This window comes from Gobius niger (genome assembly GCF_951799975.1).
Source record: "Gobius niger genome assembly, chromosome: 10".
NCBI lineage: Eukaryota > Metazoa > Chordata > Actinopteri > Gobiiformes > Gobiidae > Gobius > Gobius niger.
In genome coordinates this window covers 19044026-19071263 of record NC_136861.1, presented here as the reverse complement: position 1 = coordinate 19071263, position 27238 = coordinate 19044026, and the positions used below count along the sequence as shown (strand labels likewise).

The 27238-nt window shown below is 41.9% G+C and overlaps 1 protein-coding gene across 1 annotated transcript; it reads left to right on the top strand.

Moving 5' to 3' along the window:
• The first annotated feature begins 1066 nt into the window (after positions 1-1066).
• kank2 (KN motif and ankyrin repeat domains 2) lies at positions 1067-25024 on the top strand. The gene is made up of 13 exons (XM_079564377.1): positions 1067-1179; positions 13821-13894; positions 17723-17805; positions 18023-19369; positions 19500-19709; positions 19789-19897; positions 19977-20585; positions 20831-20918; positions 21006-21225; positions 22178-22320; positions 22696-22896; positions 23165-23263; positions 23977-25024. Exons 3-13 carry the CDS (start codon positions 17769-17771, stop codon positions 24031-24033), a joined length of 3120 nt encoding a protein of 1039 aa, XP_079420503.1. The 5' UTR covers positions 1067-1179; positions 13821-13894; positions 17723-17768; the 3' UTR covers positions 24034-25024.
• Positions 25025-27238: the final 2214 nt, after the last annotated feature.

The window sequence follows — 27238 nt, the reverse complement described above, 5'->3', positions numbered from 1 at the left end:
ATTTAATCTTGTTCTTCTGCTTCATGGAGCTGCTCCACATGAACAAAGCTCAGAGCTGATCCTTTGACAGTGAATTTAAATGATCTGAGGCGCTTTCAGACGGTCCATAGAAGTTTGGATGATTTTAGTCTCTCCCTTTCATTTTTATTTAGTCTTATTTTAGTCGACTAAAATAACTGGACATTTTAGTCATAGTTTTAGTCTCATGAAAAACTTTTGATTTAGTTTTAGTCGTCAAAAATAACACTTTGACTAAAATTAAGACTAAATTTTTTAGTCGTCAAAATTAACACTGATGGCAACAGCATAGAACAAAATGTTACACAGTGTGCCTTTAAAGGCCTTATCCCAGATTATTTTGTTTCTAAAATAAATAAAATAAAAAATGATGACAATGAAAGATGGAGCCATACATTTGCAATTGTTGGTTGTGGTCCAAACCTATTCCTTATTTTCCCAGTACATGAGCACATTTGACAGCTCTCGATGAGCACTAGTCAACTAGAAACGTTAGTTCACAATCATTAAAAGGCTTTATGGTAAAATGCACAGTGCACAAAAGGCCCCTTTCACAAATGTCTGCTTGTGCAATATTTAGTTTAGTTTATTGTGAGTAATTTACATTCATTTTTCTTTCAAAATTCATAACTATACAATTAGTGGATGCTCAAAATGGAGTAGGCTGAAGCAGTAAAGCCTAAATGTGCCTGCACCATATTCAATTCAATATACATTTATAACATAAGGAAGGACAATGTAAATCAGATACCGGGCTTTTACTTTGAAATGTGTATCTGTGGAGCCCATAGTGTGTCATTGTAAAACCTAAAACGACCCTCTGTGCTGTGTATGAGCCTCCTGAGCTGAACTGTCTTCACTGCGTGCGTAACTCGTGCCCTGGCGGTCTCCTGTTTGTCAATAACCGGAGCTTCCTAAAGCGCAGACAATGTGGGTCATGGGGACAGCGGCCTGCCGAGGTCAGTGGGGCCTGTTGTGGATCTGATGGGGGGGGCGGGAGGCAGAGCTTGTGAAATCCCCCGTGCGCCGCTGGCCCTTTAAGACGCACGGGAGGGAGGGGGCGCGCGGGGAGCGGACGGAGCATCTTGGCTGCAGTGTTTTTGTCTCTGTCAGAGAGAGCGCCCCTGGGCCGAGGCGGCTGAACGGATCTCCAGAGGACAGGTAAGAGACGCCACCAAGTTACACGCTTTCTGTCGCAAAGCTCGCGCTGCTTTTGCACTTGAATCCGTCCCTCCTTGCACGCGGCGCATATCGCTCTGAGTGACTTCTTTGTAAAGCCGCGGTCCAGCCCTTCACCGCTCTCCTCTTCTCCTCCTCCTCCCTGCGCGAACTAACGGGGCTTTTGAGCCTAAAACACCCGGCTTTACTTTGACTCGCCTTTTCTTCCTGCACTTTGAAGTAAAGATGTTTTGAATTGTGCGCTATAGTTTTGAGCGTGGCGTCGGAGGGATTTGCCAAACTGAGAGGCATGGTGCGCCGCCAGTGCGTGTCTTTTTGTTCAGAGCATCCCTGGAGCAGCCTGGTCTCATGGACATCATAACATCACACAGTAGCGTTGATAATTGGGAAGATTACAGCAGGCCTTTACATATGTAGAAGCGTTGTTTGGACCGAGGTTTAGGCTTTTGCACTGCAGCTTCAACTCCATGGGTTTTCACATGGTCACACTGGTTTAATTGTTTCCATCAGAGCTGTGCACTCAGCTACTTCCCTGGCTATTACAGTCAACTTTATTCATACTTCTACGGTTTGGATCACTGTATATTAAACCTGCCTCGTGGTGTGAGTAAAGGCTCATCAAATAACAGCAATTAAATCAAATAAGCCCTTCATCTTCTTATTCTCTGTAACGACTTCACAGCTGGATGTTTGTGCAGCACTTTCTTTTGCAACCAAATTGTCCACCCGTTGCACAAGAAACCAATTTTATAATTTGATAAAAAAATTTGAAAGAGAGAAAGAAGAATGATCGTAAGGAGCTCGGGGGAGTGGGTGGGTCCGCGCATTTCTGCGACTGTTCATTACTTCCAGATGTTCATCAGCTTTCCTTGTGTGCGTCTTGGCCACAGATTTGCTGCTGCTCCCCTTCCCCTGGAGCAAAGCCACTGGTCACCGGGGGCCATTTCATATCCTGATAGGACTGTGTGTGTGTGTTAAGAGAGGTCAATGCTGGAGCTGTATTTATAACTTTTACAGAAAACAAAGCTAATCTTGGCAGTCGTTTTTTTTAAGTTGATTGATTCGTCTGCTGCTCTGACTCTGGATTATTAAAACAACCATAAGTTACCAAAAGTGAGGCTAGGTCATGACTAATGCAGCCTGTCTGGACCAGATAGCGAGGAGAAGAAATGTCTCTCATAAAACAATGGCATGAAGACCTCTGTGTGCCTCTTGAAATAGTCGGGAAACTACACTTTAAGAACTGCCTTTACTTTAATAGCCCCACGTTGTTAGTTTTGCGATCATGATCATCTCTGCGTCCGCCTCTCTGGGGGTTTCTAAGTAGCTCGGACTTGATGTTGTTCTGATGATGGATGGGCAGAAGTTGGCAGTGTGTGGGAGAGTGGAGTCATCGGGCTGGCTACACTAGCAAAAACACAATGCTCCACTGTGAGGGCGGCTGCTGCTGTTGTGTAATGGGCTTCACGTTGCATCAAATCATCTACGAGAGAGAGAGAGAGGAGCCAACCGCTGGACCAGCTGCTGCTGCCGCCCTGACAGACAGGCAGGAAACATTTAAGCGAGGTAAACAAATGACATGTACGTAATGAGGTGAGGATTTACAGTGGAGATGCACTGAAACACAAGGGTGAAAGGGGAGGAAGAAATGAACAAACGGGTTGTTACAAAAGCCACTTCAAGATTTGTCTTTGGTCAAGGGACTTCAAGTGCTTGTTTGTTTTGTGGTTTTCCCTTCACATCCCAATTCGTCTTCTTTGGATCCTTTACTAAAGATACTCAGCAGACGAACCAATCCCAAAGAGCCGTAAATCTGGTCATTATAACCAGTGTTGGGGGAAGCGTATTACAAGAGTTACGAAAATATATTACTTTTTCAGTAACTAAGGAATATAACCTATTACTTACACAAAATACCGGACACTGGTGCATAAGATCTGCTGTCTGTAGCTAACGTCGTCAGAACAACTAACAGAGAGTCGGGGAAAGAGAAGGAAAGGGAAATCTTTGACTGCACTTTTGCCCAATGGCATTATTACTATTTTCGGTTTATATTTGGCCAAAAGTAACTCAAAAGTAACTTAAAGTAGTGTAACAGTAATATGTAATACAAACATATTACATTTTTGTTGCTGTAACTACTAATACAGAATATATTACAGTTTTAAAGTAACAACACTGCCCAACACTGATTATAACATCCACCAAGCTATGATTTATATAGGCGCCCTTTACATCAGCACATGGGACGGTCCCAGCTCGTGAATCTCTGCGTCTGACTCACACAATGCAAATAATATAAGGGAATTGAAACTCATACAGTTTCATACTGATATAGAAAGATTCCCATCTTATGACAGCAACAAAAGTAGAGTTTGGAGACATGGCAACAAAAAAAACAAAACCACTATGTTGTACTTTTACGAGGAATAAGATCTTTTGTCAATAGCCCAAAACTGCTGAGCTCGCAAGTGCTACTCGAATCTGTCTGCCCTGAAAAAAAGTCCTGAAAGAGATCCTTTAAATGGAAAAAAAAAAAAGTGGTTTTGCGAACCCTTCTGAAAATGCAATATGGAAGTGTCATTACAGTTTTATTAGATATTACCGAATTAATAGACAGACAGTAACGCGGGACCTACCATTAGGAATGAGTCAGATTTCCGCCCGCCATTTTCCAGATGTGACATGATTATAGACGAACACCGTGACTTCATATAAGTGATGGATACCTTCACTGTCCCACTGTGAGTAACAGACAATAAAGATGTCAGTGTGAGACGCCGCCTTCGTCATTCATAAACACAATATAAAGAGCAAGAGTTGTAAAGTCCTAGTTAAAGTCGCACAATTGTCAATATGAAGTGATGCAATAAGAAGCCACAATGTACAGTTTCATGTTTAGTCATGATTATCCCAATTTATTTCTATTTTAGTCTTGCTCTGGTGCTGATTCAGTGTTTTTAACCTCTTAACCCCCACCTGAACCAAGCACATTTTCTCCAGTTTGGCTTTACCCAAATCTGAAAGCTTCTAGAGAGAAAAAAGCATCAAAATAGAGACGAAAACAAGGATGAAAATGTGTGGGGAAAAAAGTGATGGCGAAAACAGGAGAAAAAAAGCAATTAAATTAGGGACAAAAAAGTAACAAAAACACGCCGAAAACATGGCAAAATAAGCAAAGAAAACGCAACAAAAAAGTGACAAAAAAGTAGCAAAAACACAGCGAAAACATGATAAAAGCACAATTTAAAAAAAAGCAAAAAGAACACAACAAAAATGCAACAAAAAACGGACAAAGAGTAACAAAAACATGGCAAAAAAATTACAAAAAAGCAAAGAAAATGCAACAACAAAAACAAACTATGAAAAAAACAATGGAAAAGCAACAAAAATGCTTAAAAAAATGTGATTAAAAACGCACTACTATCACTTTTGTAGGCCTTATTCACATGAGGCATTATAGTGTTGCTCTCCAGTTGAAAAGCTTTTAGATTTGGGTAAAGCCGAACAAGAGAAAATGCACTCGGTTTAGACAGGGGGGGGGGACAAGAGGTTAAGTCTTGTTTTAACCAAATGCAACTTTTTTTTTTACTTGAACGCACTGTGTTGAAATATCGCAGTCATATATATATATCTCTACTGCGAGTCAGGAGGTTACAGGACCAGGGTTAGTCGTATATAAACAAAAGGGTGGGGCTTGTGTGGCATGTTTTAGTGCCACAGTTGGAGCCCCGTGCAATCGAAATGCCTCACATACCAGACCTGACATGGTTTCTACCCATTTACAGTCAATGGCATCTATAGTTACACGAGAAGTCCCCCTTTCAGTGTTTTAAACCCCCCCCCATTTCAAGTTATCGGCCGGCTCTTCATTTAGGTGGTAATTGGTCATTTGCAGATGTCCAGATTTCCCCCCAGTAACCCTACACTTCTCTTCGGGGGTTTATATCTGGTTAGCGGCCCCAATGCAGCTGGAGACTCCTTCCTGAGGTTTTCCTGACAGCGAGGAATGTGATTTTCTCATTACAGCATGTGGGCCCGGGGGTGCAGGGGGGGTACGTGAGTTATAAGGTCCCATTTGGAGAGGTGGGGACCACACGCCGGGTATTAAAACGGTTTACTAAGTCTTAATGAAATTACAGCCTAAACCGGCGTCCCACGGACCTGTCACCGTCCACGATTCGAGGCTGATAACGATGTTTTGGTGGCTCATCTCCATCTGTTGTCTGTTCATAAATGCTGAGTCGGGACAAAAAGACACAAAGCTTTTATGGACTTAAACTTCAGACTCCATTAATGAGGGAACTGTAAACCTTAAGTGGCTGCCTAACCATTTTATCTCATGGGCTAATCCAAGCGGATGTGGCTACAGAGCGTCTGGTGAGTTTGAGTTAGATTGGACAGAAATTGTAAACTCATAAATGTATTCATATGAGTAATCGAGCTGCAATAAATCTAAAATGCACCAAGAGCCAGGGAAGTGTTCAGATTTTCCTGGGGGAGTTCCTGCCAAACTCCCCTATATTCCTTCAAGAAAAACAACACATTTTCATTACGGCATGTACCTTTAACTAACTGCAAAATAATGTTCTTGTATCATAGTATTTAAACAACGTTAATTATGCATTGTGCTGTTTGTAGATTGACTTCCTAATGCGGCTCTTTCTCCCGTCTTTTGTTTTGAAACAGGCCAAACTTGCTCTTTTGATGTTGAAGGCTGCAGACCCCTGACTAATCCAACACATGCAAAGAATTCAATAGAAGTGCTTTTTTTTGTGCGAGGCCTCCATGTTGGACAAAGTGGAACCTGTGCCAAAACAAACCATATTCATAACACAATCATCAACTCAAACGCTGGACTAAACCAGAGCTTATGCCACAACTGAAAAGCAGGGATTGCGTGAACATTTTCCCACATTTTACTTAAAGGAATAGGCCACCGTTTTTACATACTGAGATATGTTCTTACCTAACCTTAGACGTGTTAATATATACCCGTCTGGCTCCAAAAAAGCTCACGATAGAAGCTACCAAGCTCTTCCACGTGTTCCCTATTTAAATAAAGTTACGTGAAGTGTTTTCATGCGAAGTATATTTACACAGAAATGTAGCATGTCGATTTTATAAGCAAATGGCGTAATGGCGTAATGATACAGGAGCACAACGTCCGCGCAGTAACTCCTAAAGACTTCCCCCCGCTCACTTCCGTCAATAACCTTTAGGAGTTACTGCGCGGACGTTGTGCTCCTGTATCATTACGCCTCACAATATAGTCCCCCTTTTTATCTGCGTATAAAATCGACATGTTACATTTCTGTGTAAATATACTTCGCATGAAAACACTTCACGTAACTTTATTTAAATAGGGAACACGTGGAAGAGCTTGGTAGCTTCTATCGTGAGCTTTTTTGGAGCTATATGACATGTGGGAGAGGCTGCGTATGTGCTCCGTTTGCCTGGCAGAGCGCACGGACAAAGACCAGACGGGGATATATTAACTCGACTAAGGTTAGGTAAGAACATATCTCAGTATGTAAAAACGGTGGCCTATTCCTTTAAAGGGATGGTTCAGGATTTTTGACATAGGGCCTCTTTTCCTAGTTATCCAGAGGGTTGTTGATTTCTGGAGATGTATATATTTTCTTATATTTGAGGTTTAGTTTAGTGGTGCTAGGCTAGTGCTAGGCTAGCGCATGTCTATGGTAACTAGTGGCCTGCATTAAAAACCTCCTCCAAAACGTTGCCATATCTGGATCTAGACTGTTTTTAATGCAGGCTAATAGTCACCATAGACATGCACTAGCCTAGCACTAGCCTAGCCTAACTAAACTTTTCAAATATAAGGACTGTATGAGTTAAACAAAAAATATATATCTCACACACTCTGGATAACTAGGAAATGAGGCCCTATGTAAAAAATCCTGAAACATCCCTTTAATGTCATTTTTAATAACAAAGGTATGTGTTTACAGAGCGTCACATAACAGACTGCTCAGACCATGTTCAGGTCCAAAACAATTAGATAAGTCAGTGCTTTGCCAGTATCCATTCTCTGGCTCCTTTTGCAAAAACAAACAGTGGTAAGAACAACATTAGCCTAATGAGCAAGTAGATAGAGGTTTATTACTCCCTGATAGTGTGTAAACAGATTTGACTAAAGCCTGCATTACTGTAACTCCTTCACTTATGTCCCGAACTGGCTTTTGCACTTCATTACTTCGACTATAGGCTTTATCTTGCCTGATAATCTCACTTAAACCAATCTAATTTTGTTGAGAAAAGTGGTTGAGCACTTAGGAAAGGAAGCATCAGCGTTTTATTGCCTCTTAGTGTTTCGAGTGTTTGCGATTTTTGTGTTCTGGCCTATATGCAATTGTAGTTTTCAGGATTTAAAGTCGTGTGGTCCCATCAAGCCAAATTGAGGAGAGTTGGGAAGTAATTGGTAAAACTCTTAAGGTGAGGCAAACAAGATGACTTCCTGTGTCCCCGCTGTGCTGCACCACGTTTTGACCTTCTGACCCCGTCCTACCCCGGACCAGGTTTAAGTCATCCTCAGGGCATCTTCTGGGCTATGTTATTCCTACTGCTTAAAGCCCCTCCACCACTCCCCTCTCCTCCACATCAGGCGTAATCCCAGCTCCTAAAAAAAAAAACCCACGCAGGAATTCTCCCCGAAATTGCTTTTTTTTTATTCTTCCGGTGCCGCTCCTTACCCCTGGACCCCACCCTCGTCGCGTTTCCTGAGTTATAAGGTCAGCGCGATGGCAGATTGTACGCAGTTTACTAAGCTGTGTAGCCCCTCCCTATACTACTACAGTCACCGGCTTGGACTGTACCTCGACTTGATGTGAAAAACAGCGCTTCTCTCGCCGCGGGCCGGAGTCCTGCCTCGACTCCGGCCCGTTTATGACCTCACTGTCCTCAAGCTAAGGCCCATATTTGGTCAAAATTAAATCAAATTAAATAAGCCCATTGCCAGTGTAAGTACTTAGTGTTCACATGAGCTCATCAGGCGTGTGTTGAATGCCCTGTCTGTGAAGCTTACAGTGACGTATACAGTAGACGTATGACAAGCTGCCTTTGTTGCCTCTACATTTGACGTTCATTTCTAAAGGGAAAGATCTTTTTTTTTCCACCTCTTTTCCTGGATTTATTATGCATTCAGGAGTGGAGCACTGAATTAAACCATCTGCTCTCAACTCAGATAAGCACCCATAAAACATTGATGCTCTACTTTATGTAACATGTCTCTTTTTTTTTTGTCTATTGTTGAGCTATTTTGGGCTGGAATGTCCAACGATTGCAATCTTTTTAGGTGGAGCCGTTTACAGAAATGTTCTTTGAGAGTTTATTTGTGTCTATGAGAAATCTCTGGTCCAGCACCTTATGTTTCAAGTGCTATTTTGCTCCCAAATCCCCAAGAAACGGAGAGGGTTGTATCTGGAAGGGCAAGTAAACTCGCAGCACTGAAAAAAATGTGTTGAGCCAAAAAAAAGGGATGGGAAAGATAATTCAAAATGATACTTTCCGGGTCTCGCTATATATGCATGTGCAGTGAATCATACCCAAATATGAGAACAGTCACGGTCTTTCCATACAGATCTCAGCTGTATTTTCACCCCCACCACGCCTCCACTTTCTCCCCCACACTCTTTCGTCTCGCACATTCCCCAACTTCTCCAAATGGACTCCACTCCTGTGCTTTCTTTGCCTTCTTCTAGTTCCTCCTGAGCCAAGAGGAAGTGACTGATTTTTTTTCTCTCTCTCTGCTTTCAGATCCTTAGGGAAATACTGAGCTCCCCTTTCCTGTAACTCTTTCTCCATTAGTCCTCAGCCCATTGCAACACAATTCTACAACCACACCACAAACCTCTCCAAACCCCATAGTGTCTGCCCTTAATTGACTTGTTGACAAAACGTTGCTACTTGTGCGGCGAGCGGCTGTGACCCAGAAGTGAATCATCATTGTCAGATTAATCATTGAGGAGTCAGACGAATTAAAAACACTTGTGTCTTGTTGTTCATATCGCCGGGTGCCCTGACTGGGATAAATCAACTTAAAAGCTACAGCTGCTGCCTAAGTAAAATCCGTGGGATTTTGGAGTAGGGTCAGAGCAGTGTGTTTTCATCTGCGTTGAGTGGGAGTCGACGGGAGTTTGAGTTGTCTCCTGAAGAGTTTGGTGTTTGTCTGACACAGCTATTCATAATAAGAGGGGGAAAAATATCCACTGACATATAGGGGAGTGCGTTGAAAGCCATCGCCTTGGTTTTTTTTTCCTTCCAAAACGCTCAGTGGTTTGCATCTGTTTTGGGATAGGTTTCACTGCAGACACCCTTCACGATCCTCTTTAGTGAAAGCAGTACTAAGTAAGGGAAGGTCTTTCATCTCCCCCTGGTGTCTCTGGGCAGAAAACCACAATTGCAACTTCCCTGCCTCTGGGTCAGAGGCGCAATACACACTAATGGACTCATGGAGAAGAAGCTAACAGACTAACGGGCAAAGCTAACTGCGGGCCAGCGCCACTTTAAACAGTATTTACAACCAAGCTTGAGTGAAAAAAATATTTCCATTGTGTAATTGGTTGTACAATAACCCTCTCTCCCAACGTAGAATTTACTCTCACGGACAATTAATAACTTGCTACGACACCTGCAGTTGCGCTTATGGCCTCTAGGGGCAAGAGTTACTTAGTACTGCTTTAACGCATGGACCTGGAAGTTACTATACAGCGTCTCGTAAAATCTTATTCCGTCATCTGACAGGTCAACCCAGCATGAAACTGAGGTGAAGAGCTGTAAAGTGCCAGCATATGTGAGTCATCTGCAGTTTCAGACTTTATTCATTTAAACAAGAGATTATTTCATGCTTTAGCTGGTTTCTGCTTTGGACATGGTTTACTCCCAGTTTAGACACAATTTAGACCAATTTAGGTCTATTTTAACCTCTTACTCCCCGCTTGAACCGAGCGCGTTTTCTCCAGTTTGGCTTTACCCAATGTTAGAGGATAACATTAAATCGCTATTTATTATACTGGGTCAAGCTGTAAAGTCATGCTATCCGTGGGTCAAGCTGTCTCCTGGTCCTGTACTGATGGTAAATAAACGTCTCCTGTATAAGACATCCAGACTGCTGCCTATGCTTCATCTATCCTCTCGAACACCATTGTTTATTCTGTAACACCCAAATCTAAAAGCTCAAAAAAGCATTGAAATAGTGACAGAAATGAAGATGAAAACGCGACAAAATGTGACAAAAAAGGAAATGAATAACTGACAAAAACATGACAGAACAAACAACAAAAAAGAGACGAAAACACCACCAAAATGTGCCAAAAACGCGGCGGCAACGTGACAAAAAAGCTAAGATCAATTTTGTAAATGAGGCGTTGCACTGTTGCTTTCCAGTCCAGATGCTTTTAGATTTGGGTAAAGCCGAACTGGAGAAAAAGCGCTCTTTTCAGGTGGGGGGTAAGAGGTTAAACCCTTTGAGACCCAGTTCAGTCCTGATTTGATCTTGATCCAGGCCTTGTGGTACCGGACTGTACAGTTAAACATTTTATGAGGTGGTTTTAGGATTGAGGTGTTTGAGAACCTCTGCACTATAGGCTATTGTACTGTGCATATCAACTTGACGTACTTTTGGTTCCTTACTTGTAGTGTAGTGTAGTTTTTGGATTATTTTTATGTTATGTCTAAAGCTAGAACTTAATGTTACAACTCAAGCCAAATTCCTGAGCATTTGATAACTGTAGATATGTGTAATATCAGCATCAAAGGGGTCTAAGTTTCAATCTTCTTAGGCACTCCTCAACACTTTGCACTTTTGACTGTAACATTTCTGCGCCTTTTATCAGCCGTGGTGTTTATTTTTTTAAATGTTTTTTTCTCCTCCACCCCGCTCACTGTTGCAGCCTCTCTGTCCCGTGCGCGGTGCCCCTCCTTGCCTTATATTAGAACCAGCTGTGGGACTAGCCCCGAATGAATGGCTCTTTGTGATTTGGCTGACGTTCCAGTCCTGAAGGTCTATTTCTCCCCTTTAGCCCTCCGCCCTCCAAGCTACTGGCATGACCGCATGGGAAACAATGCTCGGACGACAACAAGCGCTACTATTATTATGTAAGGAAAGGTCACTTAAACAGGGATTTGGCGCCGCACTCCAGTCATAATTGCATTGTTACATTTGGTTTGTAATGGGCTCTGTAGTATTGCATTGTCTCATTGCTGTTTGTTCATGATTAAAGGCCCTGGATCTTTTTTTTTTTTTTTTTTCAAGTTGTGGAATCAAATCTGTTTTCTGTTTTGCTCTCCTCCAGTATATTGTTGCAGACATTAGTGAAAAAGACCAGTGCGAGCTGTGCATCTAATTGCAAAGCATATCAATCATGGACAAGCCTGGTATAGTTGTTGATAGCATTACAGTGAGAGTACAGCTCTACTCTGTGAAACATGCTTACACTCCTTTGAAGAAATGAGTTAGAATTAGGAAAATTAGGAAAGAGTTGACTATTCTGGCCCTTTTCGGTAATAACTATGGGAGACCGGGGCTATTTGTCACGCTTTTTTTCTAGAGTTCACTGCTCATCAACAGAAAGTCCCACCAGAGTCAGACCTGCATTAAATGAAAGCCCTTGAACCCTTAACTTGAAGGATCGACAATACTTGGTTGTCATTATTGATCTTTATATTTGATAAACCTTTGTAGCTTTTTGAGATAAAAGGACAGTTTTAAACAATGCCTGATGAGTTCATTACACTCATTTGAACTAACTATGTTTTTTTGTGTGTAATTTACAAATTCACTAAAATGACCCAATCATACGGCCTCTATAAAAGCTAGTGTTAGAGGATAACATTAAATCGCTATTTATCATACTGGGTCAAGCTGTACAGTCATACTATCTCTGTCATAGCCTTGACTGTGGTGCTCAGGCGCCCACTCTCAGCCACTGAATGTTTGCTTGCGCATCAGTCTGACACTCTGAGAGTGTATTTATCCCTTTTCTGTGGAAGCATAGACAAACTTGAATGGTAGGACAAGCGCAATGTCTCGAGTTCATGTCTCCGGGTCCCGCACCGACGGTAAATAAACTTCTCCTGTATAAGACATCTAGACTGCTGCCTATTTTTCATCCATCCTCTTGAACACCATTGCTAATTCTCTAACACTAATGTAAATAAAATGATCATAAAAACATATTAGAACAAAAAGTCCCACTATTTATAACCCATGTGACAAATACCCCCCAGTCCGTGTGACAAATAACCCTGATCGTCCACTTTACGAACAATGTAAGCTAGCTAACGAATAGCTTTAGCATGTTAGCACTAAATGAACTAAAACCAAAGCTAACATCTCCGTCTTTCAGATCAATGTCTTTTGTTTATGACATTAACCAAAGGAAAGCTCTCACTACAAAAATAATCCAGACATTAAAGTTTGTGAAAAGGCATAAAAACAATTGAAATATGTCCTCTCCTCATGTCTTAAGTCCAAATGAGAAAATGATAATTGAAAGAGAAGAAGAACACCAATCCACATATTATCCAGCACCTTTAGTGTGGCTATAAAAAGCAATGTGATGAGTTACCCCGTATGACAAATAGCTCCGGCCTCCCCGAGGGCTGTGCTCAAAGTATCGCGTCAGCACTATATCATTATTTATTACTTGATATCGAGGCTTGTATCTAATAACTGTAACGCATCACAACACATTACTGCAATATAAGGCTTAACTTGCTGAGCATATCCAACATAAATATACCTTCTTTTAATGCAACTATTGGATCTTTTTCCACAAGATTCATCAGAATAGGTATTGTATTATGGTCACTGTGTCGCTCCGAGTCAACACCTGCAAGTAATGTGGTTGATGATTGTTATGTTTTTCGAAATTTGCGGAATTTCAATTTTCTTTCCTCCAAATACCAGTCCTTATTGAGGCAGCCGGGCCCCACTGACAAAGAGAGCGCACAGACTGCAGCTGAGTGCGAGACGTATGAGAATCAGCAGACACTGTCACGCCGCTTATCTGTGCACATGCTCTTAGCAGTAAAAAGAGCAGGCCCCGGCTACAGTGTCCAGGAGGGCAATGTATTATACAGCTTAAGGGTTTGCTTTGAGATCTTGATGGTTCTTGGTGATGTCTGCAGTTGACACAGAAATGGAGGGCGTGTATCCCATGCATGTGCCATTGGATTTTGTTGCTCAATCTCATGGCAGCAAAAAAGCTCTCAGTCTTGTATTCATTACTGTCTTGAGTGAGGGAGTTTTTCTGTGCTTTGTTTCTTTTTTTTCTTGCAGATATGATACTCAGGGCTGGGTCTAGTGGGGGGGGGGGGGGGTATATTGTTCAACTGGAGACATGTCAGTCTAAACCGCTGGAATGTTTTGAGATGGTTTGTTGGCTTTGCAACCTATGTTTACAGTCTGTGGGTCCAGGCTTTTGTAACCTGTCATAAGTCTGTTTTTATCTCTATCGTGTCAACACAGCTACTCCCCTTTAATGAACTCCGGAGTTCCCAAATCCCAGCAAGCTATTACTATTTCTGGGCTCAATTTCTACTTCTTTTAAAAGTGCTCTTCATTGATTATTCTGATCCAGTTGCTTCTTTGTGTCTTCCAGATTGTGGCGTAGACGAAGGGGCAGCAGAGAGAGTGGGGAGCAGTGGTCCTCTCTCCCAGAGGCTAAAGCAGCTGGTATGACGTGGAAAACCTCTTTTTCCTAATTCACAATCCATTCGTAAGATTTTGCAGAGTGGCACAAGTTGGTAGATTGAGCGAGGCAGCGGAAAATTGTACTAAGATGTACTGTGTGCTGTGGGAAAAGCTCCAATTGCGACGTCTAATCCTTTGTAATGGTAATAGCAATAAGGTGGCACCCTGAATGGAAGCAGAGTTTGATAAACTTTGTGGACCTGACCCCAAAGTAGAGCTTGAACTTATAAAGAGCTCCATGGTGGTCTGAAATCCAAATATAGGGACGAAAAAAAGGAAAGTGTACTCATGCTGTACATCAAATATAGAGTAGGAGGAGTCTCGTTGCAGCGTTAAGGCCTTATCTGTGCATAAACTGTTTACTGGGCAGAAACAGATAGACCCAGGCGCAGCATAATAGTGGCATTCTTGTGACATCTTACAGGACATACCAGAAGTGTGTAATTTGTGCTGGATGACCGGCATCATACCCCCTCCGGGCAGCGTTTAATGGTAGGCACGTTGTTAAACTTCCGCCTGCGAGAGTGGTATGTGGCTGTAGCTGGATAGAAGCAGCAGGACGGGGGGGGGGGGGTTGCAGGGAGGGTATGATGGGGGGTGATTGGTGGGGGCAGTTGTCCGAGATGAAACCGATAGGAAGTCACCGAAAGGAGAACACTGGTTCCCGTTCACAGCTCAAAAGGGGAGTCTGTCTGGGAGAGGGAAGAGGGTCAACCGCTCCTGAGCACACATGTCCCAAAGAGCCACCGAGCCACTACTAGATGTGGTGCAGATGTGGGGAACCAGTGCTGTGGGCGTTGAAAGGGTGTGATGTGGGAAGGAAAGTCTCGATGAGAAATAGACACAGTGTGAGGGGAAAGTGGAACGAGAGTTACTGACAGTGACATGTTAACTCATAGTGGTTTATTGGACCGGAGCAACTGTTAAGTTTGGCAAATGTTTCAGGATGTGAAACAAATATGACGCACTGTGATCTTTTTTAAAATCCTGTACTTTATTGACCCAAAGTTTTGCTAGCATGTTATACTGGAAAAGGAATTAACTAGATTATGGTAAATGTCTCAATTTGAGCACACTAATCGAAATTTTGACTGCTTAAGATTGCACTTGTTCTGAGACGTTTCTGACTCAATACGTTTCGTCTTTATTTCAGATCATTTTCTTTGCCAATGGGGTAAGAAAATCGGTCTGACCCCATTGGCAACTTTACACATTTATCTTAGAACTAGTTGTAAATGTCATCAAAAGAGCAACAATAAACTTGGTCAGATCAGAAAAAAAGTATAAATGAGTGAAAACCGCTCAAAACAAGACATTTCTTGAATTCAAGTAATTTGAAGCAATACTAAGTAACTTGTTTTTTTTTTTTACCTTAAATCCTTTTCGTAGTCCCTCTGGAGTAATACAAGTGTTAATGGAATGATTGTGGGGTCTTTCATTTCCCCCTGGTGTCTCTTTCCAGAAAACCACAGTTGCAACTTCACGGAGAAGCTAACAGGCTAACGGGCAAAGCTAACTGCGGGCTAGCGCCACTTAAACGGTATTTACAGCCAAGTTTGAGTGAAAAAAAATATTTCCATTGTGTAATTGGATGTACAATATCCCTCTCTCCCTTCGCCTTTTCTGTCAGCGTAGTATTTACTCTTACGGACAATTAATAATAAAAAATAAAAAACGCAACATGCTACGACACCTGCAGTTGCGCTTATGGCCTCTAGGGGTGCGAGTTACTTAGTACTTCTTTGAGTCAGTGCTTGATATTTACTTTTTAGTGTAAACTTCAAAGATCTGTCTTCCCTCATTAGCTACAGAGAAAAGGTTGCTTTGAAGGCTAAAAAGTTAATGACTGAATGTTTTTACAGCAGTTTTTGTGTTATTGGCATAAATTTCAAAATGGTTTGCCAGAGGAGTCACTCTTCCAAACGTTTATGCAACAAGTAATTAACTGGATTAGTTTAAATATCTCAATTTGAGCATAATAATCCAAATATTGAAGTTGTTTTGACTAGTTAATTTATAGTTGGGCTTTTTATCGAGATTATTTCACTTGTTCTGAGATGTTTCTGACTCTTTTCAATACATTTCGTCCTTATTTCAGGTAATTTTCTTTGCCAATGGAAAGTTGGTTTTATCTCTTTGGCAGTTTTACTTTCTTTTTCAAGCGCTTAGAACTGGTCTGAAATGTCATTAAACAAGCAAAGCAAACAAAAAAAGTCTAAATCAGTTTAAAAAAAACACTCAAAACAAGACACATATCCTCAATTCAAGTCCTCTAAGCCAATGCTTGATATTTACTTTTTGTGTTGTATAAAGTCTCATATTCCTAGTTGCATTCACAAACTCCAGTTAAGCGAATGTTGTGTGTTCAGAATTCAAACGGAAAGTGTCCGCCACCCGTGTCCACCGGGACGGGATGTTTGGTTGCTAAACTGCTCACTGTAATTATACCTCATCAACCGTCCCATGTCAGCGCAGTCCTCCGCCCTCCTGGACTCTCTCTCACACCCCCTCCGCTCAGGGCTTCTCACACTTTCAGAACTGTCCCGCTGCATAAAGCACAGCACATCATCAGTCACACATTTCAGTCGTGTTATAGATAAAACAGCTCACAACTCCTGAGTTATTCCTGATAAGTATGAAGTGTTTCCATCTAAATCGAGCTCTCTGCATTCCTAGTTCATACATAAACTATAGTGCGCACATGACCACAGCAGTTCAAAGCATTTACTCTCCAATTTGCATAAAAGTATCATCAAGAACATTGCATGAGGCAGATAAAGTACGATACAGTGATGCAGGGACAGACACAGATTAGAGAAATTACACCAAAACTAGAAACTAAACAACATTCCAGGACAAATTAGTCAGTGATTCCAAGTGTCCTACTTTTTTTTTTAAGAGCGCCTGCACTGACTGACCAGGGTCACAAGATACAGAGCGAGAGACAAGGCAGGCTCAGATCATGCTCCAGGGAAGGGGTGGGCGATGAGGCGAGAAAAATATCATGATTTTCTTTGGCTTAGATCACGATTTTTGATTTATCACCGTTCATTGTATGTATTTTGCCTTTAAGAGGGAACTAAAGCCATCTGCTTCTTTTGAGAGAAGACTCAGAGCTTGACGAGACCGAGCATCAGAAGTAGTGAGTGTCTGAATTTGAGTGTAGCTGCATTAAACAATAAAACATCACCAGTTTAGTCGCTGTGTATAACATAGCAGTATATAATCTGTAATGTACTACAGAGTGGTATTACTTCCCCTCCCTTTCCAAGTGATGGCCTTGTAAGTTAATCTTTTCCTGTACACTGAATCACTAGCCAGTCCTTGTTTGCCACAGAAATTATTCATTTAAAAGCACATAATTCCTTCCTTCCTGGAAGAAATATACTAAACTTTCTCTGCCTAGTTGAACTAAAGAATCGAAGCGAACAATGTGCTAAAACCTCCTGATCATCAGCTGACTTTGAAAGGGGTGAACAAAGCAGAAAAGAAAGAGAAACCAAGAGAATATGAAAAGACAGACCTAAGGGAGAGAAAGTAGGAACAGGCCCTACATCAAGAAGTGAAGTTAGCGTGCGCCAGTGATTCCTAATAAGGTTGAAACTGCTGGCCTCAAAGCTCTGTACTGGAATAAGCTGCCAGGAAACTTTTCCCTGTAACTCCTCTCTGCTAAGAATGGCAACAAACACTATGAGAAAATGAAGAGATGAAATTAGACAGAGGAACTGGGTGGTACAAAAGATAACATTAAACTGAGCTGCCGTGGAGATGGAGGAAAGTTAATGACTGTATTGAACATGTGTGTTGCAGGTGAGAGTGTGTGGGTGACTTGGGGACCCGGGACCACAGACTCAGGATGGCCGAGGTGCTGCGCATGGATCCCACTTTTCCAGGTTGTTTTATGTGAATGAAGAGAAACAAAGTGACATGTTACACTGATTTCAAATTAGAGGGCATTCCAGAGCAAAGTACAGTGTGCAGAGCCACTTTGTACCTAATTTGGTGATTGTCTCTCAGTACATAAATATACAAAGCTCTTTTTTCTTCAGTCTGAGCCCAAGATTAGACACAGATTTCCGTTTGTTTGAACATGATTTCCTTCCTTTTCAGGGAAACTCAACCCGCCTGCTCCCCCTTCACTTCACGGCAAGGAGCAGGAGGCACCCTACTCAGTGGAGACCCCCTATGGCTATCGTCTGGACCTGGACTTCCTCAAATATGTCAATGACATTGAAAAAGGGAACACGATCAAGAAGGTGTCTGTCCAGCGGCGGCCCCGGTATGGCTCTCTACCTCGGGGCTACGGCTACACCGGCTCATGGTGGACCTCCACAGAGTCTCTGTGCTCGAACACCAGTGTGGACAGTCGGCATTCCTCCTTCTCCTACTGCGCCCCTGGATACCACAGCACCCACAGGCCTGGCTTCAGCACAGCCCGCGTGGAGAAGACCCTCCTGGACGCCCGTAAGAGGCTGGAAGAGGAGAAGGAGGGCCGCAGGTTCTCTAATCTGGGCAGCATGAACAGCAGCATGGCCGGCTCCAACACCTCCATCAGCAGTGCCCACAGCTTTAACAGAGCGCATGGAGCTGGGGGGTCCTTCACCCCTATGAGCTCAGGCTTGTCCACCCCTGTCACCCCCACCCCAGCCCATCTGCAGCATGTAAGGGAACAGATGGCTGCAGCCCTCAGGAAGATCAGGGAGCTGGAGGAACAGGTCAAAACTATCCCAGTGCTACAGGTCAAAATCTCTGTGTTACAAGAGGAGAAACGGCAGCTGAGCGTTCAGCTCAAGAGCCAGAAGTTCTTAGGCCACACTCTGAGCTTTGGCCGCAGCCGTCCCAGAGGGGAGCTCTACATTGACATCCCTGAAGAAGATGTTAGCGCTGGAGCAAAGGTTGGCAGTAAGGCATCTACACAGCTGTCTCCCACCTCTCCTGAAGCCTCCAAACAGGACTCAGGTTGTGAGATTGAGGACACAGTGATTGTAGGTGGTGGGAGGCCTCATGCAAAGAGAGAGGTGCGCAGCATTGGAGTGGGGCCGGAGGTCGAGCGGGGCAGTCGACAGGTTGGAGTCTTAGTTCATGAGGACGATCTGGGGCTTGTCCCAGAGACGCAAGCCTTAAAGTCCCAGGTGGGACAGCTGGAAGGACAGTTACAGAGGACATTACAGGAGCTGCAGGCGGCACAGAGACTAGCAGAGCAGGCACAGAGGGTCCCGTTGGCAGAGCATCCCATCAGGGCCACGAGCACAGGCTGGAAGGAGCCACAGGGCAGTCTACAGACATTAGTCAGCTACACACAACAGCCTCATCAAAAAGAGCAGAGGACTGTGGGAATCCAGGTCTACACCCTGGAGCAGCCCACTGTGGTGGGAGTGGGGAAACTGCTGCGAGCTGAAACCTGCCAATCACCGTGTATTCCAGCTGAACCAGAGGACCCGCAGAGACACACTGAAGGTCTGAATATGTGTTTCTTATTTGTTTTAAATCATGCTTTGATTCTAGGTAACTTGTTTTGCAGTTTTGGTGGAGTTCTTGTCTGGGGGTTTCGATTAAGTTTGTGTTGGTAACTTCACTGTACTTTCAGATGGTCCTGTTGAGTTGCCGATCGCCGTCAGTTCAGTCCAGGTTCGGGATGTGTTGAAGAGTGAACTGTCCACATCAGTGCCTGTGGCTGTGCCCATCATCGCTGTTGGGACAACAGTGAATCAGAGCAGCACAGTCAACATAAAGGAACGAGAGGTCCAAGTGGTTTCAACTGCAGAAGTCCAGTTAGAAGAAAGCTCTTCAAAATCATGTAACATCAACATCTTTGTTTCAGTTTTTACTTTAAGAGAAATCAAATTAAAATACACCATGACAACTGTCTTCTGCAGCTTCATCTCCTAATTCCTCTCTACGGTCAATAATGAAAAGGAAAGCTGAGGGAAAACCAGGCTCTCCAACCACTAAGAAAAACCTACAGTTCAAAGGAGTAAATGGAGGGTGGGTATAGACCATATTGTATTATGAAAAACATGCACATATGTTTATTACACTATGTCTTCTTCCTCTTGTCTTTTAGTTATGAATCTACATCATCAGAAGACAGCAGCAGTGAGAGCTCTGATGAAGAGAGTGATGCCAGCGAATACCATGAAGCCAGAGAAAAACTGCCAGAGTCCACAATCCCACACCAGCAAATAATGCATACTATAGACCTAGAAAGCAGCAACATTGTACCTCAGAATCCAGCAACAGAGCAAATAGCCATCATCCCAGAGCAGCAGAGTCCCAGCCAGTCGGCAAATGTGGACACAAAACTGCCAGAGGAAGCCGTCCACTCACCAGCACTAGGGACTGTAGAGGACATAAGTGAACCACTGCCGCCCCCTCCCGATCCTGGCACTTCTATATCTGAAAATGTTGTCAGCCAACCGGAGCAAGAGCATCACGTAACACAAGAAATAGCCACTACATCGACAACCACTGCATCCGAACAGGTCTTTACAAACACCTCAGCCACGTGTCCAGCAGAGCCATGTGTCATTGAGGCCAGGCAGCAGGTTACTGCACAGTCAGAAGCCGACGTCCACTCTGGGAACGCAGAAGTGACTGCCCATTCACGTCAAACAGAGTCTGAGCAAGAAGGAGCTGCAAGCGCTACAGCCACACCACCACCAAAACCCCCCAGGTACATTAGAAACGGACCACTACAGTATGGGGAATATAGTCATAATTTTAGAAGAAAAGCAAACTTTTAAAAGCCTGCAAGCAATTTTCTCCCCTTATATTGTTGATTGTTTATTGTTAAGGAACTGAAGCTGCCTCACTCACCTTTATGTCTGTAAAAGGCATGCTCAAGTATTTGTATGCTCAGAAATGAAACTGCCAGTAAACTTGAGTGACTGACATGATGCTGCCTTAATGTTTTATCAGACTGGAGCTGAGTGACAGCCTTGTGTCAGCGTTGTATGCCCTGCAGAAAGCCCTGGGGGAACCGAATGCTTTCAGCCAACAAGAAGCCGTACGTATTTGATTCAAAATGCTCCTGGCTTTGCACAGTGCACTCTGAGATCTGTGAAGCTGAGTCTTGTCATTGTGTGCGACGCAGCGGACCGCCTACACCACTGTCCTGCAGGAATGGCTGCGTGTGTCCTGTCACAAGGCAGCAGACCCAGCTGTTGTCAAAGGTTACATGGACACCTTCGCCTCAGTGTCCCCCCAGCTGCTGGAATTTGTCATCAACATGGCTGACGGCAATGGCAACACGGCACTGCACTACACTGTCTCTCACTCCAACTTCCCCATCGTCAAACTACTGCTCGGCACAGGTCAGCTTTGTTTTCTGCAAACACAACACCTGAGTTTCCATAGCACTTACTCCCTTTTCACAAGTTTTTAATATTTATGAAAAATCTAGGGCTGTCAACATTAATCGCGATTAATTGAATTAACCGCAATTCATTTAATTATCCTACTTCAACAAAAAATGTTTTAATTTCGTCCTTATATTCTACTTCATGAACCTAAAAGTCTGCAGTTTCTGTCCAAAAGGTTCAGCACAAAAGAAAATGTCTCTAAAAAGTGAGTTATCAATCCCGGGATCTTCAGAAATGGCTGAAGATCCCGGTTATCAGCTGTTGGGCTTTTCACATAAATATGAAACTGATTTGGTCAATGAAATGTGCAATCCGTAATCCCGTGCTTTAAATGTAAGTGTTTTATGTGGGATAAGTATTAAAAGTGAATATAATTATTGCGATTAACCGCATTTCACAAGTTAATTGCGATTTAAAAAAAATATCTAGCTTAATTAATAGCCTAGTTAAAAAGAAAGTAAGAAAGAACAGCTGCTTATATTTGTACTCTCGTAGCTTCTAAATTAGTGGTTCCCAACCTTTTTTCTTTGAAGCTCCCCTGCTGCAAGTCTTAGTAAATCTATCAATATTGTAGTGACAACATATTTTTCTCAAGTACTCATTATCATATATTTTTAAAAAAATCCATAGGTACTGCGTTTTATTTATCTATGTATTTATTTGACAGGGACATTGCATCAAATGTGTTGTACAGAACAGATCCCAACAAGCCAATTTTCCTCTGTAGTCCCTGGGCAGAGGTGACAGCAGGTTTATACAGCACTATGAGCGTTCTAACTAAAGTCCATCAAATATAAAATACGGATTAAACATCCCGCAGGCATCAACAAGAGCTGTGTTATGTTTTCACTACACACTGACTTCATCCTCATTGCATCACTGACTGGCCTCCTTTACCTGACAGGACTGTGCAACGCTGACAAGCAGAACAAGGCGGGCTACACGGCCATCATGCTCACAGCTCTGGCCGCTTTTCACTCCGACAGCGACCTTCAGACCGTGCTGCAGCTGCTGCGCACTGGAGACGTCAACGCTAAGGCCAGCCAGGTGCGCCCTCTACTGCTCCACTGTGGCACTGCAGTTTGCGTGTGAAAAACAAAGTGGTCAAATAGAACAGACATTTTGTTGTTGTTGTTTGTAATTCAGGTCTAATTCTAATTGTGGAAGTGACCCAAACAAAGTAGTAGTAGTAGTAGTAGTATTAGTAGTAGCAGTAGCAGTAGTAGTAGTAGTAGTAGTAGTAGTAGTAGTAGTAAAATCTTTGTCATTTTGTGCCAATTCAACAAGAAGACTTAAGCCCCCCCAATGAATCTGAACAGTACAAGTACAACATAAGCTGTATATTCAGTGATCTGTCAAGCATCAAAGTAATATGACTAATTTAAAACTGAGTGTAGTTAATAGCTCTTTGTTTGTCCGCAGGCTGGTCAGACGGCCCTGATGTTGGCGGTCAGTCACGGTCGTGGGGACATGGTGAGGGCGCTGCTGTCCTGTGGGGCTCAGGTGAACATTCGTGATGACGACGGATCCACAGCTCTGATGTGCGCCTGTGAACACGGCCATGTCGACATCGTGCGGCAGCTTCTGTCTGTGCCGGGCTGCGACGCCACTCTCACCGATAATGTGAGCCTGCCTCTTTCAAACTGTGTATAATGCAGCTATTCAGAAAGTGTTAATACCTCTCCTTTTTGTAAATTGTAGAAAAAACGTATTCATATTAAAAAACTGCATTCCATCTTTCACTCAGAGCTGTGCGGAAGGAAGGATTTAAACATTTTCAATATCAGGATTTTAAAGAAATACATTAATAACATAAGAGAGAGATTGCTTCCTGAATTGATTCTAGATCCCAAAAGTTTGTCTTACATGCTGTCTTTGTTCATTCCTACAGGACGGCAGCACAGCTCTGTCCATCGCCTTGGAGGCCAGTCAGAACGACATTGCAGTGCTTCTGTACGCTCACCTCAACTTTGCAAAGCCTCCTTCTCCAGTAAGTGTGAAACAAATATAAAAGTTATTTAGAATTTAGACAAGAAACAAATAGGAAGCTCCATGTAAAGATGTTTGCATGGTGAGAGATCGTAATGGAATTAACTGTATGCATTGTGCAAATTTGATGAATAATTTGTTGTATTTATTACAACACAAAGATACATTTTGAAGTTATTAACCTCTTACCTCTCGCCTTAACCGAGCACTCCAAATTGACTTGAACCAAATCTAAAAGCGTCTTCAGAAAAGCGGCAAAATAGTGGCAAAAACGAGACGTAGATGAGGTTGAAAACGTAGCAAAGAAAAAATCATGAAAAGAGTGACAAAAAAGCAGAAAAACAGGCGACAAAACGTGATGGAAAAATGGCCATTGTTGATCAGTTGTCTTTCATTTTCATCCGGAGTAGAGATATTGTTACATGTTGCAGTACTGTATAATTCTACTTCGGTATTCATAACAACAAAAGTCACATGACTGAAAGGCATGTACAAACTCCGGACACATGACTTTATACACATTTTAAGGTAAACATATCACTTGTTATAATTACTTACTGTATCATATTACGCATCGGATCGGCCCTGGATATCGTGATATGTATCGGATTGTGACAAAAGTGGATCGTCCCAGCCCTAGTTATTACTGGACAAAAGGTTTAAATTGACTGAGCATCACCTCATTTTAACTCTTTATTTCTGGTCTTTGTCCAGGTTTCCCCCAAGTCCCCTCTCTTGGGCTCCTCTCCTCCTTCAAGTGACCTAAAGTAAACTGCCTCACTTCTCTCCACTGACTGCTCATAATCGTGTGTTTATCTTTGTAACATGGAGCTTATGTGTGAGTTATGCACATTACAAATCAATATACCATCGTCACTGTATGTTTTATGATAGTGTGCCATTGTCCAAAGTTTGTAACATTATTTGAGGAAATTTTACGTTGCAATAATAATTTTGTTTCTAGCACTGTTTTAACAGCACTTAAAGCAAACTTGGTTTACTCAAGACATTTTTTAAAGTGTGTGTATTCCACTTTCCTTCATAAAAAGACATTTACAAACCATTAATTGATTTTAATATGTTACATAAGTTAAAGAAGGTAGCATTATTTTGTGTTTAAACTTAACCATTGAAATTTAAGACGTCGATATAAAGTGTCCTTGCATCAACTATCCCATTGGTGCTGCTACAGAAAACCTCCATGTCATTACTATAGCCATTTTTTAATACAAAATTTATTTACGGTAGAGTATTTTTGTATTGATTTTAATTACATTTTTAAAACACCCATTAGACAAAGTGTTTTGTAAATCCGGTTTTAATTAAAGGCCGTGTGCACAAAGAGGATTTACTCCTCAGCCTCTCGTTACAACAAAATGGTACTTTGCATTTGTAATACATGAAGGTATTTTCAACGGTTCACTGAATTGGTTATTGAGTGTTTGTAACATTTTGTAAGTACAGGTTTTAGAAAGTAAAAAGAAAGAACGATAACGTGCATAAAGCTTGATTTGGCAGGGATCTAGAAAGTGTCTCAAATGGATTTTACAGTATAAGATATAGAATGTAAGAATAATATATGCCAATACAGGTGGTTTTTATGTTTAGAAACATTTTTTGAGGAAATGTGCAAAGGCTATTGATGTCAAATTTTATTCCTTTTTAAAAAAAAATGTTCACAAATTTCTTATCTTTTGTCAATTGAAATTTGATAATTCTTTTTTTATTTAAATGCCTATCTTTTTATACATTTATAATTTTAATAAAAACGTACTTTCGTGTAATCCCACAGTGGCTTTAGTTTGTTAATGTTTGTGTAGAATCCTGATTTTCAATGTTTTAATCTAATTTTGGATAATAAACACTATACAAGACTGAATTCACTGCTCATTGAAACGTGTGTTGTCTGCATGGAAATATCCGCTAGAGGGCGCACTTCTCGCAAACTAGAAAGAAGAGACAAAAGAAAACTCATTCAAAACATTGTATCGTAATATATATAGTCAAATATCCACCATCTTCACACCTTTTGATTTTTTAAAACTTGTGCATAAGCAATATTCACCAAAAGAATGTAGTTATACTTTTTTACCTAAAAGTTGTACAAATTGGTAGGTTATAATAGTGATGCGGGTGTACACAGGTTTTTGACCTCTAAACATGGGGGACTCGTCTCGAATGGCTCAAGTCTCAATATTAACTATCAATCAAATAAGGACTCATACTTGACTGTTTTCTCTGCAAAAATCACACATTTCTGATGTTATGACTAAATGATAAAATTTGGACTTCATATTGAAGAGCCATTTGGATTCTAAAGGACAGTTACTGTGGACTGAAGACATTACAAACGCTACAGTCTATGCGCTACACCCTGGTATAATGGGACAAACTATACCTGGAGTTAAAGGGGGCGAGGCTACTGTATATTTTACCCTTGAGTATATTATAGTCCAGCCATTTCATACCCCTTAGGCCAGATTATACTCCATCATACTTTGATCTACAGTGGGAGGGAAAAGTATGTGAACGCTTTGGAATTTCTCACATTTCTGCCTAAATTGGTCATAAAATGTGGTCTGATCTTTATTAAAATCACAAGAATGATTAAACAGTGTCTGCTTAAACTAATACCACCCAAACATTTACATTTTATCATATTTTTATTAGCCATAACATTTAACATTCACAATACAGCGTGGACAAAGTAAGTGAACGCCGAGATCGCTGAGCTGCATCAGTTTTGTTAAGAGGAATGGTCCAAGATTCATCCTGATCGCTGTGAGCGTCTAATTTGCAACTACAGAAAAGCAGTTATCGCTGCAGAAGAAGAGACAGCCAGCTGTTTCATACAAAACAACTCTCGATCTCAAAACCCTCTTCATAACCCTGACCATTCCAGACCATGCCCAAGCTTAACCAAACATAGAAATCTATGGGAGCATCTACATCAGCGAATCCTCTCAATTTGAGACAGACAAAAGATGACAGACAATAATTGCCTTTGTTACAAATGCATTAGGAAAGCTATGTAGTTGAGTTATTTGATTTTCCATTTGGTTTGGAATGACTAAGTTACATTTAGAATGAAAGCTTAAGGCGGTTTATCCCGGAAAGATCTGGCCTGGGCAACACTTTACCTGCCTCTTATCAGGCAGGGGTTAATTTGGCCTGCTACACCTGTGATTATTATTACACATTGCAAAGTATCAGTAGTTATGACCAGCCTATGAGTGATTGTAAACTGATAATAAGGCTCTCAATTTACCAATTTACCTGTCAGTCTACGTGCCTGCTCTCACATATTTGGGCGCACGCGGGCATGTCCTATTGGGAGGAGGACCCGGGGAAGACCTAGGACACGCTACAGGGACTACATCTCTCGGCTGGACTGGGAACACCTCGGGATTCTCCTGGAAGAGCTGGGGGAAGTGTGTGGATAGGGAAGTCTTTAGCATCTCTGCTAAAACTGCTGCCTCTGCAATCCAACCCTGGATAAAGTCTGTCACACAAGAAAGAATAAAACATTTTGAAGAAGACCTAATCTGTTTTTTTTTTTTTTCCAACACAATGTTAACTCAAAAGACATTTTACACTACTTGCTGTTTTGTAAATAAATACACTGATTAAAACTAAAATAAACGATTAAGTCTTGGTCTGAATATGTGACTTATCACGCTGACACTGCATCTGTGAAGTGCATGACACGCACATAGAGGGCGTATCCTTGTTTTGTGAAAAGTTGTCCACCCAAATAATGGTTAAGATAAGGGTTTGCCTCTGTTGTTGAAAGATTGTTGAATTATAACATGCAATAACAAGAATTATAACAATGTATGAGCAAGAACTATTTGTCCTTTAAAATAACTGTCATTCATCCTGTAGTTTTCTATTGTATCTAAAAACAGTATTTTTATCTCATTGCTGCATTGTTATTGAGAAATGTTTTATTTTGATATTAAATAACCACTATTAT

Coding starts and splice junctions, on each gene's coding strand:
- kank2 (XM_079564377.1), top strand. CDS start 17,769: ATGGCCGAGGTGCTGCGCATGGATCCCACTTTTCCAG. Junction 20,586..20,830: donor CCACCACCAAAACCCCCCAG/GTACATTAGAAA, acceptor ATGTTTTATCAG/ACTGGAGCTGAGTGACAGCC. Junction 20,919..21,005: donor CTTTCAGCCAACAAGAAGCC/GTACGTATTTGA, acceptor TGTGCGACGCAG/CGGACCGCCTACACCACTGT.